This window comes from Pituophis catenifer, unplaced genomic scaffold (assembly GCF_029215685.1).
Source record: "Pituophis catenifer annectens isolate HBS135680 unplaced genomic scaffold, rPitCat1.0.hap2 SCAF_3, whole genome shotgun sequence".
NCBI classification, from domain to species: Eukaryota; Metazoa; Chordata; class Lepidosauria; order Squamata; family Colubridae; genus Pituophis; species Pituophis catenifer.
The window spans coordinates 159,370,223-159,384,740 of NW_027256883.1; the positions used below are offsets into that span (position 1 = coordinate 159,370,223).

General features: G+C 37.1%; 1 protein-coding gene across 3 annotated transcripts in view; it reads right to left on the minus strand.

Moving 5' to 3' along the window:
* Window positions 1-14,518, minus strand: part of RNF220 (ring finger protein 220) — a 335,380-nt gene that overhangs the window by 113,114 nt on the left and 207,748 nt on the right. For all 3 annotated transcript variants that reach the window (XM_070941405.1, XM_070941407.1, XM_070941406.1), the window contains one exon: window positions 1,185-1,230. In XM_070941405.1, the coding sequence (XP_070797506.1) occupies window positions 1,185-1,230 (46 nt within the window). The remainder of the gene's footprint in view (window positions 1-1,184; window positions 1,231-14,518) is intronic.

Consider the following 14,518-nt stretch of genomic DNA (forward strand, 5'->3'; position numbering starts at 1 on the left):
TATAAGTTTGGCCTTGTTTTAAGTATATTTTTTTGGATCTGCAAGCCAGCTCTTCATCCAAATGCTAATAACAATTTTTGGCCAAATGGCTGAAAAAAAACAAAATGCCAGAAGATCCTTCTGAATATTCTTTCAGGAGAGAGGGTGCACAGAAAAGAATCTGTGGTCCCAGCAGATATGTAATTCTGGTTACATAGGACCCTTCCACTATTCTATTTTAATCTCCCCCTTCAAAACAAATTAGATTCTTTGTTGTTTGAAGCTTCTAAGATTCATCCCTGCTAGGAGAAAAGGACTTTTATTGGTTATCTAGTAACTGTCACAAATATTTACCTCCAAACAGCTAATATGCTGATTTAATTCTTTTTCAGGCTTGGTATTTGAAGAGATATCACAATCCAGCAATGAGCATAAGCAGAATGTATGAGACGAGCTTTTTCTCATGATGCTCTTTCGTTTTCTACATTTTTAAATCTCAAATGCAAGTCTGAAGATTCCTGATTTGTAACTGAAACTTTTTCTTGCATTCTGCATTTTCATGGTTGCCTCAGTTGCATTTGCTGTTATTAATAATCATGGCTCTTAATCTGCTAGAGCAGTACTAAAACACTATAACATAGGACATAATACACATAACAGTAGAAGCTTATGATAAAATGTGACAGCATGACTCTCAATTGTGCAAAGCACACTTTTGCAGGGAAATATGGCCAGCATCCTAACTCTGTAGCTCTATATAGTTTAACCCTGCACTAACTGGTAACACGATCTCTATGATCAAATATATGAATAGTTGGTAAAGAGAACAGGCAGGGATGCTGGCATGCTCAGCTTTCCAAACATTCAAAATGAAGGTACAGGGTTTAGAGGCTAATATCAATTACATTAGAACTATTTTAGAATAATTATTCTGCCCATTCTCTAAATATCTTCACTATGCACCAAGATACTATCCTGAGGGATCTGTATGCATAAAGACAGCAATTGCTTTAACAAGCATCCTATGCCCAACAATTGTTGTAGAGTTAGGCACACAGAGAGGGAGGGAGGAAGATTCTGTGTACCATGGAGAAAAGCAGAAAAAAGGTGAAAGGAGAAATTATATCAGATAAATAATGTAACATTTGTAGAAACAGAAAAGATAATGGAAATTAACAAAAGATTACTAGATTTGGCTCACTTACCTTGGGAGTGCCTGGGGCCATGACATCCTTCAGTAAAGCATTCTTACTATCAAAATAGAAAAAGAAGAAAACATAAATAGATGTAGGGGAACCTCTTCCCAAAGGAGGATTTCAAAGTCCTACTTGCTTTATTTGTAAAACTCTCTCCATAAAATTCGTATCCATCAGAGTAAAATTCTAGAAGCTGAAAGATCACAACTGTACCATCCTCCTACTTCAATTTTTTATTAAAGGTAGTCCTCAACTTACGACCACAATTGAGCCCAAAACTTCTGTTGCTCAGTGAAACAGTTAAGTGAGTTTTGTCCTATTTTATGATCTTTCTTGTCACAGTTGTTAAGTGAATCACTGCAGTTGGTAAATTAGTAACACAGTTGTTAAGTGAATCTGACATCCCCATCGACTAAGCTTGTCAGAAGGTTGCTCACATTGCAACCATTATAAATACGAATCAGTTGCCAAGCACCTGAATTTTGATCACATGACCATGGATATACTGCAATGGTCGTCAATGTGAAAAATGGTCATAAGTCACTCTTTTCAGTGTGGTTTTAACTCTGAACAGTCACTAATTGAACTGTTGTAATTCAGGGATTACCCATTATTAAACTTGCATTTCATTTTTTCCTCCTCAAAACCCTGGGGAGCATAGTTGCTATTTCTAATCTTATATGACCTTAAAAAACTGAGGAAAGAGACTTATTAACATAGAAGTTGAATAGGGATTGACATGGAAATTTCTATTATGCAAGACGAAATTTCAGCCACCAAACTACAGAAAGTTTCTACAGCATTTCAGTTCTGTATTACACAGGACATTGATTTGGGGAGCAGCTCTTGAGGTAATGTCCAAAAACTTCTGTTAGCATACAATGTAAGGCCTCATGTGGCTCAAAGGCTGTTCCTTTGTCAGAGACATGACAATTTGACTTCTGTTGGTTCCGATGTATGGAATATACTCTTTCAACCAATCTTTTGGCTTTCTTGAAAGGAATCAAGACCTATCTTTCAAGCCAGGCTTTCTCCATTTGAATTCCAGTAGTTATGTGTTTTAAAAATTATCATTAGCCACTTTATGAGTGCCATACAACAAAGATGGGATATTAATGGTATATAAATAAAGAAACAATTTAGCCGTTCAGCAAGACTCAGACCTCTTTTGGATTCCCATGCAATTTAGCTGGGAGGGGGGGCATTAAATCCTTAAATAACTGGGAATTGAAGCATAGAGCAAAGTGTTAAAGGAAACAAAATCTAGAAACTGGGAAGATATATCACATCCCTCTGTATGTTACATAGAATACTGGAGCATATAGATTAATGAAAAACATCATGCTCTGGCTGCATGTTTATTCAGGCAATACTTAAATTAAACGGGTTCCTTCCAGTTTAGCTAGGCCTGAGACAAAGCAAAAAGAAAAATAAAAGCATTCTTTATTTGGTTGGCTCTTCAGACTGCTTTTAGAATAGAAACTTGGATGAAATCCATGTTCAATGCAGTAGGTGAGGGACTGTATTTCTAGTTTATAGGTGTTCTAGAAAAGCATCAACATATATTGTATAATTATTATTATTATTATTATTATTATTATTATTATTATTATTATTCATTAAACATGAAACTCAGTCAACTGAACATTTAAAAATGTGTCACAAATACGATTGACTGGTGCTAATGTTTGAAATGGGTTGCTGCCAGCGTCCTAGGTATCAACAAAGTATCTTCTTAAAATATATGATGTTCCGAGTAGCGCAGTTTTTTGCAGTTCCGCTGGTGTTATTGCAGGAAGCTGCAATTTCTTAATCTGTTATTATTTTTATTATTATCTATTTTATTAATTAAACATGAAACTCAGTCAACTGAACATTTAAAAATGTATCACAAATATCATTGACTGGTTCTGGTGGTTGATACGGGTTGCTGCTAGCATCCTAGATATCAATCAAGTAGCTTCTTAAAATATATTATTATTGTTGTTGTTGTTGGTCGCATAGTCAGCCAGAAGTTTAGACTGAATTTGGCATTTTTATCCACCTATCAAGTCTTTCCCAAGGACCTGGGATAGGCAGATGTTGGCATTTGATGGTGTTAAAGATATCATCGCAGGGTGTAAGCTGTTCCAAGTAAAGTTGCCTTTTGCAATTGACAGATGGTGATTTTGTCCATGCCGATGGTGACCAAATGGTGTTCCAGTTGTTTTGGAATTGCACCCAAGGCACCTATTACTATTATCATTAATCCTACTTTTAGTTTGTACAACCCAAGGCAGCTTTTATAATGTTCCTGTTTCCTATCTTCCCCATAACATCCCTGTGAAGTCAGATTGGCTGAAAGAATGAGACTGGCCCAAATTTTGGATTTCATAGTTATTGGGAAGATTAGAATTCAAGGCCTCTTATACCACTGTGGCTCTCATATAGTGCATTTCTATAAAAACAATAGAAACTTGCTATACTATGGGCAGCAAACAATGTGACTACTGATGCTGGAGTACAGATACTACTAAAAAGCTATAGTATTCATTATCCTGTTTGAACCAATCTTGTTTCCACATAACTGCCCACACACATTAACAAATGGTACTTTCCATGGGCTTGATTATTCATATGAACTGCCCTGTTACCCTGTAGTTGGCCATCAGTGCTCTCCATTGAGAAACAATTTGATGTTCAGCTACATTTCTAAATCTAAGTAACATTTCTCAGCAGTTCCAGGCATTCACAAAACACTCGGGCTAGTTCATATAACAGCTTTCAAATAGAATAGATATACAATCTCGGTCTCAGGAACGAAAAACATAGACATCATACATAGCTGGGTCTGAAGAAAAGATGACACGGGGTGGATGAGTAGAAAATAACTAAAATTAAATAGGCTTTTCTGCAAACTATAGGAATTCCTTCTCTATTTGGTTGGCTGATTTGTTAATTTCACTCCATTTCTATTTAACGGCTGAAAGGAGGTTCACACCACGGTGATCCTCCCGCTTTCTCCCTTCCTTCCCCGGAACAAGATGCTTCACATTTAATAATGCCTTTCAACCTCACTCGAGACAGGTTAAATTTGAAACAATTACATATCAAAGGCGATGGGGCGGGGAGACCCCACACTGTAATTTTTTTGGTTATTAAAGTAATCTCTCTCATGTAAATTCTCTCACTAACATGCCACAAACAGCATTAGGAAATAAATGATTTCCCCATGATTCGATTTACCAATACAAAGCACCTGCAACAGGCAAAAATAGGGCTCTAATATATGTTACTGAGGCTGATGTTTTGCACTGCATGACTCCCACAGCTGGAGATCCCCCTCTGTTTCTTGGGGAGGGTGGGTGATGGATGGATGGGGGTGGTGGTTAGGGGAGTAGGAGGAGATGGTGGAGAGAAAGAATTGTACTTAATAATAAAATTTGTATGCAAGTCAGCATCCCAAGCTAGGGATGACTGATCGGCAGCCAGAAAGTATTAAAAAGGCTTGCTAAACAGATGCTGACAATAGAACAAGACATATCAAATCAAATCTATTCCAGAAGCATTAATACACACATACGCACGCACACACTTTTCTTCCCAATCACAGCAATATGGGAGACATCAATAAATTTTTATGAGACTTTCAGAAGATCAACATGCTACTGGATGTGACAAAAAAGCAATGTGGCTGTCATGTTCGCTTTGTTGGGGACACTTTAGCCCCAGATGTCGAGCTGTGGCAGCAGTGAGTAGAAATTGAATTTGGCTGGCTTTAATCTGCCTTTTGTTGGCAGATGGCTAGATGCTGTAAAATGAAGCAAAGAGGTTTATTTGGGAAGGGTTGTCTCCTAGAGGCTGTTTCCTTCTATGTAGCACTTGCCTTTACATAGAAGCTGGGGACTTTTTTGTCACAATCTCAGCATTCCCTAAAATGGAAGTCCAAAGTCATCTTTATGTTACGAAGACACCCAGTTAACTATTCTTACCAATAAAGAAATATGGGTGTAGAGGTGTGTGTATATAAGATAGGGGTAAAAGACACTAATACCGTGTTTCCCTGAAAATAAGACCCTATCTTATATTTTTTTGAACCCCGAAATAAGCACTTGGCCTTATTTTCGGAGAGGTCTTATTATTTTGAGGCGCATGAAGCAAGATGGGGCTCCTCTTGCCGTTTTACCTGATTTCCAGCTCTGTCTCCCTAACCCTAACCAGAGGAAATGGCGGGGACCAGCTGCGCATGTATTTAAATATTTTCAGGGAGGGCTTATTTTTAGGGAGGGCTTATTTTTGGGGAGGCCTTATTTTTAGTGCATGCGCTCAAAAGCCTGATTGGGCTTATTATCCAGGGAGGTCTTATTCTGGGGAAAACAGGGTAGTGAGAATAGCAAATTATTTTAGGTAGCATAAAGTATATATAATATTCAATCAAATTTTATTTTTTTAAAAGTAGTGACATTTTAATATACTAAGAATATTTGAGCAGAGAACAGGTATTTGAAATGAAATGCAAATACTATCTGTCAAAATAATGTAACTAATAGTAATCCAAGTTATTAACTTTGAGTATAATATTTTGATCTTTAGATATGTCTTCAAATAAAGACAGGAATTATGAGGTCAAACCACAGATTATTCAATCTCCTGTTCTCCTAACAGTAATTTATATTGCTTGCTTTACTATAAGAACATAAAATCTAATCCACACATTTCTTCCAACTCACCTCTTCTTGAATCTAAAACTGAGGTCAGAAATTAGGATTTTCATTACATAATTTCTGTATATCTTGACAAATATATTATGGTGATTTTCTTTTATATTTCCTTCATGCAGAGATCATTACAGAGTTACTAGCTGAAAAGCTATAAGCAAAGGGGGAAAAACCCTTCCTATAAAGAGTGCTGGAAAATTAAAAATGGTAAAGAAAATCATGACCTTTAAAGTTCAAACACCTTTCAGCACCTTTAATTTTTTTTTGCTCCAGGCCCTTCCAAAGAGCGCAATCTTTGGAGACCTCAGAATTCTCTTTAATCACTAAGCAAGTCAGCAGTGGTCTGAAATCATCACACATTTACATAGTAATAACCTCAGACAACACTCCCAACTTTATTTCATAGCCAGCATATTGCCACACAGTGAGAGATCCATGTGGTTTAAATTATAACCCATACATAGGAAATTAGTTGCTAGCTATGATCTTCACAGGTTTCTCTGACATTTCTAATTAAGATGATTTACATAGAATTATCCTTTGAAAGCAAAAAATTGTGTTTTGCTAGCTAATAAAATATAATTACTTCACACCCCTACCTACCCACCCTTTTCAAGTTATAGTTAGTTTTAATCTGTTTGGGGAATTATTTATCCAGTTCATTATGATAACACAGCTTACTTGCTCCTTTTATATAGAAGCAAATTATAAGAAAAGAGTGATCAGGTGGAGGAGAGTTTACCTTCTAAGAAATGGGGGGATTTGATAGGCAGAATATCTGTTATTGAAGCTTTGTATCTTGACTAAGATGAATTTAGTTTTCATAATGATGCATTTATAAAGGAAAATACCATGTTCATATCTATGTACAAACACATTTGGAAGTATGCTAAGAAATTAACTATTTTATAGTTTATAATCTGTAATATCAGCATTCTAAAACCTCTAGGCTGGAAAGAATAATATAAAGAAGCAAGTTGATAAACAGCTAGTCAAAGCCACTGAAAAAATTCCCCCTTCAGAAATATTTCCATTTTGTGTTACTGTAGCGGTTTGTAAAATCACATCTGCACTTCCAAAGTTCCTTGTCAAAAACAAAAGACAAAATACAGTCTGTCCATATTGTTTGGGATGACAGCTTAACAAATCATCTGTAATTTGTCATCCTCTACATTGATAAAATTACAGCATTCAGCAATACCTTTCAGACTGTACACATTGTAAGTACTTTGAAAAAAGTTTAAGATTCAATAATTACACAAAGATCTCTGGGTGCTCTAAAAATACAATAAATAAAAAATAATATCTAGCTTTCTGCTTACAAAAAGTCTCAGTAAGAGACAAGAAAATTACCATTTTAAAAATCTTAGAATGCTCTTGACACCACCAGTCATTTAAACATCTATTCTGGTTTGTTATAAGGCTGTCCAGAGTATGTCCCACACAATGGTGAAATCCAATTTTTTTTACTACTGGTTCTGTGGGCGTGGCTTGGTGGGTGTGGTGTGGTTTGGTGGGTGTGTCAGGGGAAAGATACTGCAAAATCTCCATTCCCACCCCACTTCAGGGGAAGGATACTGCAAAATCCACATTCCCTCCCCACTCCTGGGGGAAGGATATTGCAAAATCTCCATTCCCACCCCACCCTGGGGTCAGCTAGAGGTGGTATTTGCCAGTTCTCAGAACTATCTAAAATTTCCACTACCAGTTTTCTGAACTGCTCAAAATTTCCGCTACCTGTTCTCTAGAACCTGTCAGAACCTGCTGGATTTCACCCCTGGTCCCACAGACATAATAAGCATGCACATCTATTTCATTGTAAACTAATTTTGGCCTAGCGTGTGCAAACTAAGCAAACTGTGATTAGTTCAAATAAGATGTTAGGTAAACCATAGTTCTGTGGGATGTGTGAACTCAGTTTCTTAATACTGGGACAACCGTTCACTGAATAATCTCTAAGACATCTCTTAGGAATCTTGTTAACAAGATCATGGAGCATTTCTTAGATCCAACTGAGATGAAAGAAGTAACTGGAAAGCACTCATCATTCAGCAATCATCTCATTCAGCATTTTAATACCAGTTTGAAATTAACCCTCTTGATAACTATTCCTTTGGAGCAACATATTGTCTTTCTATACAGAAGAGTAAAAAATAGCCACAAACAGCAGTGAAAAGGTTATCTAAAAGTAGTTTTGATCCAAGATAGTTCCATGGGAAGACAGAATGGTGGGGAAGTTTTTTGTGCATGTGTGCACACACAGAGACATATGGTCTAAATCTGACTGGGAAATATATGATACAAAAGTATTAGGGTCAAACTGAGCAAATACTATGTTGAAAGGTTAATTTTTAGATTAAGCCATTTGCCTTTGTTAGTTCCATCTCCAATTAGTCCCCCAAAAAATCTTAACACAATTTGAACATAATGGTGTATCAATCATTTTGGTTAATAGCTTGGTATGTGGATTTCCCTAAGATTTGCTTAAACCTAAGATTTGCACAAACCTGTTTTTGTGTGGTTTTGATATAAGCTTTCCTTTGAAAGAGCAAGTTTATGAATGCAAGTACTTGATGATGCAATCAGATTTTTATTTGAAATAAGGCACATATTTATTTATATACCAAGTAAGAACATTAGTCTATCTCAGTGCTTTTAACAGCAACAGATCTCTCAAAGTTCAAATTGGATTTTTCTTCCCGAGTTCTCTAAAGTTGCAGAGTAAATGCTCTAGCAATGAGTTACAATCTTTTTCTATTGTTCCTATTAAGTTTCAGTGCATACACTATATCTTTTAAATAAGAATTGCCTGAAAAATTTACTCTAAAACAACAGCAATAGTATCAATAATGAAATGCTTTCTTTGAGCTACATTTGGATCCATATCCTTAGCAAATTCAGTTTCAACTGAGCACCAAAATAGAGAGATAACTGTTTGAGAGCTTAATGATGGAAGATATATCAAGGCAAAATTGAAAGCCCATTTTTGCTTTTGTATATTCAGCCTATACACAAGGAGAAGGTGTTTTGTTGCAAGAGGAGAATCCACTATTTCCCCCTTTGAAGTATGGAGCACCCAAGCTTCAAAAAACCAATGTTTATACGTTCACAAAAATCTACCCTACAGCAGCAGAGAATTAGATTTGAATTTACTGTGAGCTAAAAGTAAATTTTGGAAATTTTTTTAAAAAGCAGTTCAGTACTCAGTGACTGATGAAACTAAATGTCTATCATATAGACAACTCTTCAAATGAGATCAGTAGCAGGAATTACAGTTCCTGCTGAAACAAATTCAATTCAATTCAGGCAAATGATTTGGCCAAGGTGTAAATGGCAATCCCTTGCCTTGGTTAACACCCTAACAAAAAGCCTGCAAATCAGGATAACCTTCATTTTGTATTGGTAAACAGCTTAAAAATGCCTTCTTTGTGAACTAAGGATAAGCAGAGATTTTCTGTCTGTATGCAGCAAATTTAGGTACAGACCTCCATGAAGCAATTATTCACATTAAGATCAACTCAGTGCTGAAATGCATTTTTTGCCTCTTCTTATAGACCAAACACACTATGAGCTGAACTCTTTCATTCTTAGGAAATGAAAAGATGGGAACAGAAAAATATGATGCCAGCCAACTAAAGATAAGATAGTAGCCAGAAGAAAGATTAATGTGGATATGTATCTTAATCCCCAGCTCTGCCTTTAATGGCTCATAAGAATTCAAACAAGTTATCCTTAAAGGAATTTAAAAAAGACATAGAAACATTTTCCTAGCCATTCAGGTGCCCAAGCTATCCTTCTGCCCATGCTTAAACCCACTTGCCTCTTCAGCAGGGTATTTGGCCTCACCTTTATTAGCTAATTAGTTCAATCATATGGTGCACTTTTCATCAGCCAAATAGCTCACGATCACTGGCACGTTTAAAATTACAGCCTTTATTAACCTTTTTATATAGAGAGGAAACAGAAGCCAGGTGAGTTGCCAGATTCATTTAACATCATAAGCAAGAATGGTATAGAGCTTGAATTTATATGATCTGAGGACTAGTTCATGCTCTACCACATTTAGAGCCTCAGCCAGAAAATGTGATCTAGCTTTATACTTCCATTGAATATACACACACAAACATGTATATGTATGTATATACTGGTATTTGTTGTTGTTATTTGTGAAGTTGTGTCTGACCCATTGCGACACCATGGACAACATTCCTCCAGGCTTTCCTGTCTTCTACCATCCTCTGGAGTCCATTTAAGCTCACGCCTACTGCTTCAGTGACTCCATCCAGCCACCTCATTCTCTGTCGTCCCTTTCTTCTTTTGCCCTCAATCGTTCCCAGCATTAGCTCTTCTCCAGTGAGTTCTTCCTTCTCATTAGGTGGCCAAAGTATTTGAGTTTCATCTTCAGGATCTGGCCTTCTAAAGAGCAGTCAGGGTTGATCTCTCTAGGACTGACCGGTTTGATTGCTTTGCAGTCCAAGGGACTCGGTAATTTGATAATTATATTTTCTAATCCTTTATCCAAGTAATTTTTAAAAGTGTTGTTGAGCATAAGTTCGAATAAGGAGCCCTATGGCAGTGATGGCTAACCTTTTTGCCATCGGGTGCCAAAAGTTGGGGGAGTGCAGGGTGGTCGCGCACGTGTGTGCCCACACACATAATTCTATGCGCCGTGCCCCCCACGTATGCACACACGAGCCTCCATGCTCCCCCCGCTTTTGGCATGTGATGGCACGATGGGCCCATTTTTTGACCTCCCCAGTCTCCAGAGGCTTTCTAGGAGCCTGGGGAGGGCAAAAACAGCCTTCCCCACCCCCCCGGAGGCTCACTGGAGGTCAGAAACAGCACATTTGCCGACTTCCAGTGAGCCCAGAAGGCCCAAAAATCAGCTGGCCAGTACACACATGCATGCTGGAACTGAGCTAGGGCAATGCTTGCGTGCCCACCAATATGGCTCCGTGTGCCACCTGTGGCACACATGACATAGGTTCGCTATCACGGTCCTATGGTATGCCGTTTTGATAGTTTTTTTTTCCCAGCTTGATGCAGAGTCATACACTTATTGGCTGCAACTTTTAACCAGCATTGTATCCATCTAACAGTAGTACTGTCCAGCCTATATTTAAACATCTTATTTTCTTTTCTAGAATCCCCACCCTTCTGAATGCTTTGAAGTCAAGGTACACTGGGTCCATAACATTCCTGAACCAAGCACTATCAAAAAAGAAGATCAGGTTATTTTGGCATGACATATTCTTGGTAAACCTATGTTGACTCCTGTCAAAACAAAACATTTTCCCTAAATACAAACTGACTGCTTAATAATCTGTTTGAGTTTTGCCTCAGCATCAAACTGATCGGGCTGTAATGATTTTGTTTCTCTTTCTTAAAGACAGAAACAAGATTTGCCCTTCTCTAATAGAGAGCAATTCTTGGCCCTCTCTTATATGACAACCTTTCAGAAACATGAAAGGTCCTATTATATTTCCCTCTTCGTTCACTCTTCTCAAGTCTAAACACATCCACTTTCTTCAGTCTCTCCTGGTTTTTAGTCTTCTGATCATCCTAGTTGCCCTTCCTTGAACCTGATCCAGTGTTTCTGCCCATTTTAACAGGACAGTTTCTGTCCAATGCAGAATATAATGGAAACATTATTTCCTGTGATTTGGAAACTATACTGTTCATGAGCCAAAATGTGTCTTTTTTATACCTATCTCACTGTGCTGACTCGTTTTTGGCTTGTGGTACACTGCCATTCCAAAATCTTTTCCACAATACATCTTGGTATATTATCACTAAGCCAGATATCCCTCATCTATAACTGTGCATTTTGTTTTTCTTAAATAAGTTTGTGTTGTCTAGTAAATTTCATTCTGTTATTTTCAGTCCACTTTTCTAATGTAGCAAGATGATTTTGAAATTTGTCTTCTACAGTATTAGCCTTCCAATCATTTGGTGTCATCTACAATTTTAATATAAAAGGAGAAGAATCTTGAAGGAAAAGAATCTTATGAAGTAACTGACAGAAATCTCAGCGCAAAGCTTCAATACATGTTAACACTGGGTAACTGACCATTTACAAAAGAACCTTGCAGTACTTAACAGTAAGCAAAGCTGTAACTTGAAAAGAGAAAGACTGTGCTGCATGCAAGGGGAAACACAGAAAAAAATGCCCTTTCCAAGGCCCTTTCAGTGACAAGAATAAAAAAATTCTACTCCCATAGAATTTATCATACACCCATTACGATGTTAATTGGCAAGACCCAGGAATCAATTAATTCACAAAAAAAAAAAAATTAAAAATTAAGATAAATCATTAGGATGTTTCAAGCAAAGGCCAAACTCCATTAATTGACTTATCTCTTTCTACAGGGATATACAGTATTAAATACTTTCTAAAATTAAAAGCTAATCCTAAAATAATAATAATTACAACTTTTTTTTCCTTTCCCCCCCCTTTTTAAATGCTTGTGTTGTTGAAAATCTGGTTGCCCTTGAGTGTCTTTGGTGAAGCACAGGAGGCCTGTCATCAGCAGGACTGGGCTGAAGACAGATAAAAAAGTATCGACCAGTCGGACACACAGCTTCTGCTTTATTGATCAGGCGGGAATTTAACTTGCTGTGCATATCCACAGTGTCAGCAAGGGCCACAGGCGAAATTAAAAGTACTTGGCTTGGAGATGTCGCCATGATATCAAGGGAGGGTGGGGGAGGTGGAATGGAAGGAGAGGGAAGAAAGGGAAGGATGAACATTTTTAAAAAGCAGATGAGAAAAAATAAATAAAAGAGAAATTGACGAGAAAAAGGTTACTGGATGAAGGAAGATGGGGGGCCACCTGGATTTAATTTTCACTGAGTGTAATGCTAGCTAGTCACTGTGTCTCAATGCTTAGTTAGTTGTGAGGTTGCTTTTAAGATGCAATGATATATGTATCATGTATTTTAATAAGCTTTGTAGAAGAAGGAAATCTAAATATCTCTAATCTAACTCTTGCAAAACTTGGTAACTATTGCTTGCTTTGGAGACCTCTGAGAGCTACCTGGTTAGTTTACAACCTTGGGTATAAACCTAGGAGATCAAGGCATGTGACAATATAGGTTATATGTATTTTATGCACTTTATTTATCCTTTCAGAGGGTTGATGGTATAGTCTTTTGGGAGTTGGCCCCTCTAGAGGATTTTTAAATCTACAGTTCTCAGTAGGGACAGTTAATTATTGAATAATCCAGATAATTCTGTTATATTTCTTATAAGCTACTTGTAAGGTAAATCTTAATGATCAACATAGTAAAGGATGGCAAAATACTGCATTTTTTTTTCAAATTGGATGAGTCTTATCCAGTTATGAACCTGGTGGAATGCAATGTGCCTGATTTTCTTCTATCTGTTATGTTCTGGCAGTAGTAATGAAACAGGCTACTGATCATATAATGCAAAAGAAATAAGACGGGAACATTACATACTGGATATGGATCAAAAATTAAATATTCTGAGCAAAATATGGAGAAATAACAAACGTAACCCTACAATTACACATTAAAACACATTCCTAACAGAGAAAAAAACATTTTGAATACGTAGGCACTTTCCCTTTCAAGAGGGAAATAATTAAAATTCTATTTTCTTTTAAAACATATTTTATGTAACTTGTACAGCATATGGATGTATTGTATTTACTGACTAAATGATTTATTGCAGCTATAGCTGCCTCTTTGCCAAGAAATTTACAATATAATGCAACAACAAATAAAAGTGAGAGATGACAAAACAGCAGATGAGCAGATTCATTGGTAATCCTTCAAAAAATGATGGCATAAAGATCTGGTCTAGCTTTCATTTCTTCTGCCTTGGCAAATGATATGTAGGGAGGGCAGCAGAATGAAAAAATGTTTTAGCCTCTTTCCCAATTCAGAAGTGTATTGGATAACTAGTTCCATGGTGACCTAGATTTTTTCTAGATTACCCTATCTTCATGACTACAAACTATGAAATATAATATTTTACTCTTAGTAGAACCCATCTCAGATCCTGACCAACTAATGCCAAGTGCTCATGTGCAAAGATACAAATGTAATATACAAATGTTTGTATTCTGCATATTAGACGCTTGAAAAGCTATTTCCAATTAATCGTTTAGTTTAGGAGAGCCAGTATCTGTGGCACGATGGTTGTTAGGAGAGAAGGAAGATGATGACTTTAGGGATATTTCAAAATTAAGATCCTATTAATGTTTTTTTCCCCCCAATCAAGATACTGAGTTTTTGGAGAGGGCATTTCTATTCCCAAATCACTTTGCCCTAGACCAGTAATTGCTTTATTCCCAAATCCTATCCCAGGCTTCTACGAGGCACAAGCTGCAACTTGGCATTCTGTGGGTTTGAGTAGAAGGGTGGGGAGGGAAAAGGCTGCATGCAAATTTCATTTCTGAGCCACTGGTGCTGTTTCAAGTGCCAGGAGCCTCGGAGCCCCTTCTCAACATTACATATGTAACAGCCTCATTGAACTTGACATGTCAAATTCAGGCCATTTGTGCAAAATCTCCCTTTAATAATACCGTTTCATTTCACTCAAATGAGACTTGAATGCATGTAAAATGGAAAAGGATATTTAAGCGCTAACATTAGGCAGATGTCTTGCCAGAGGCCGAT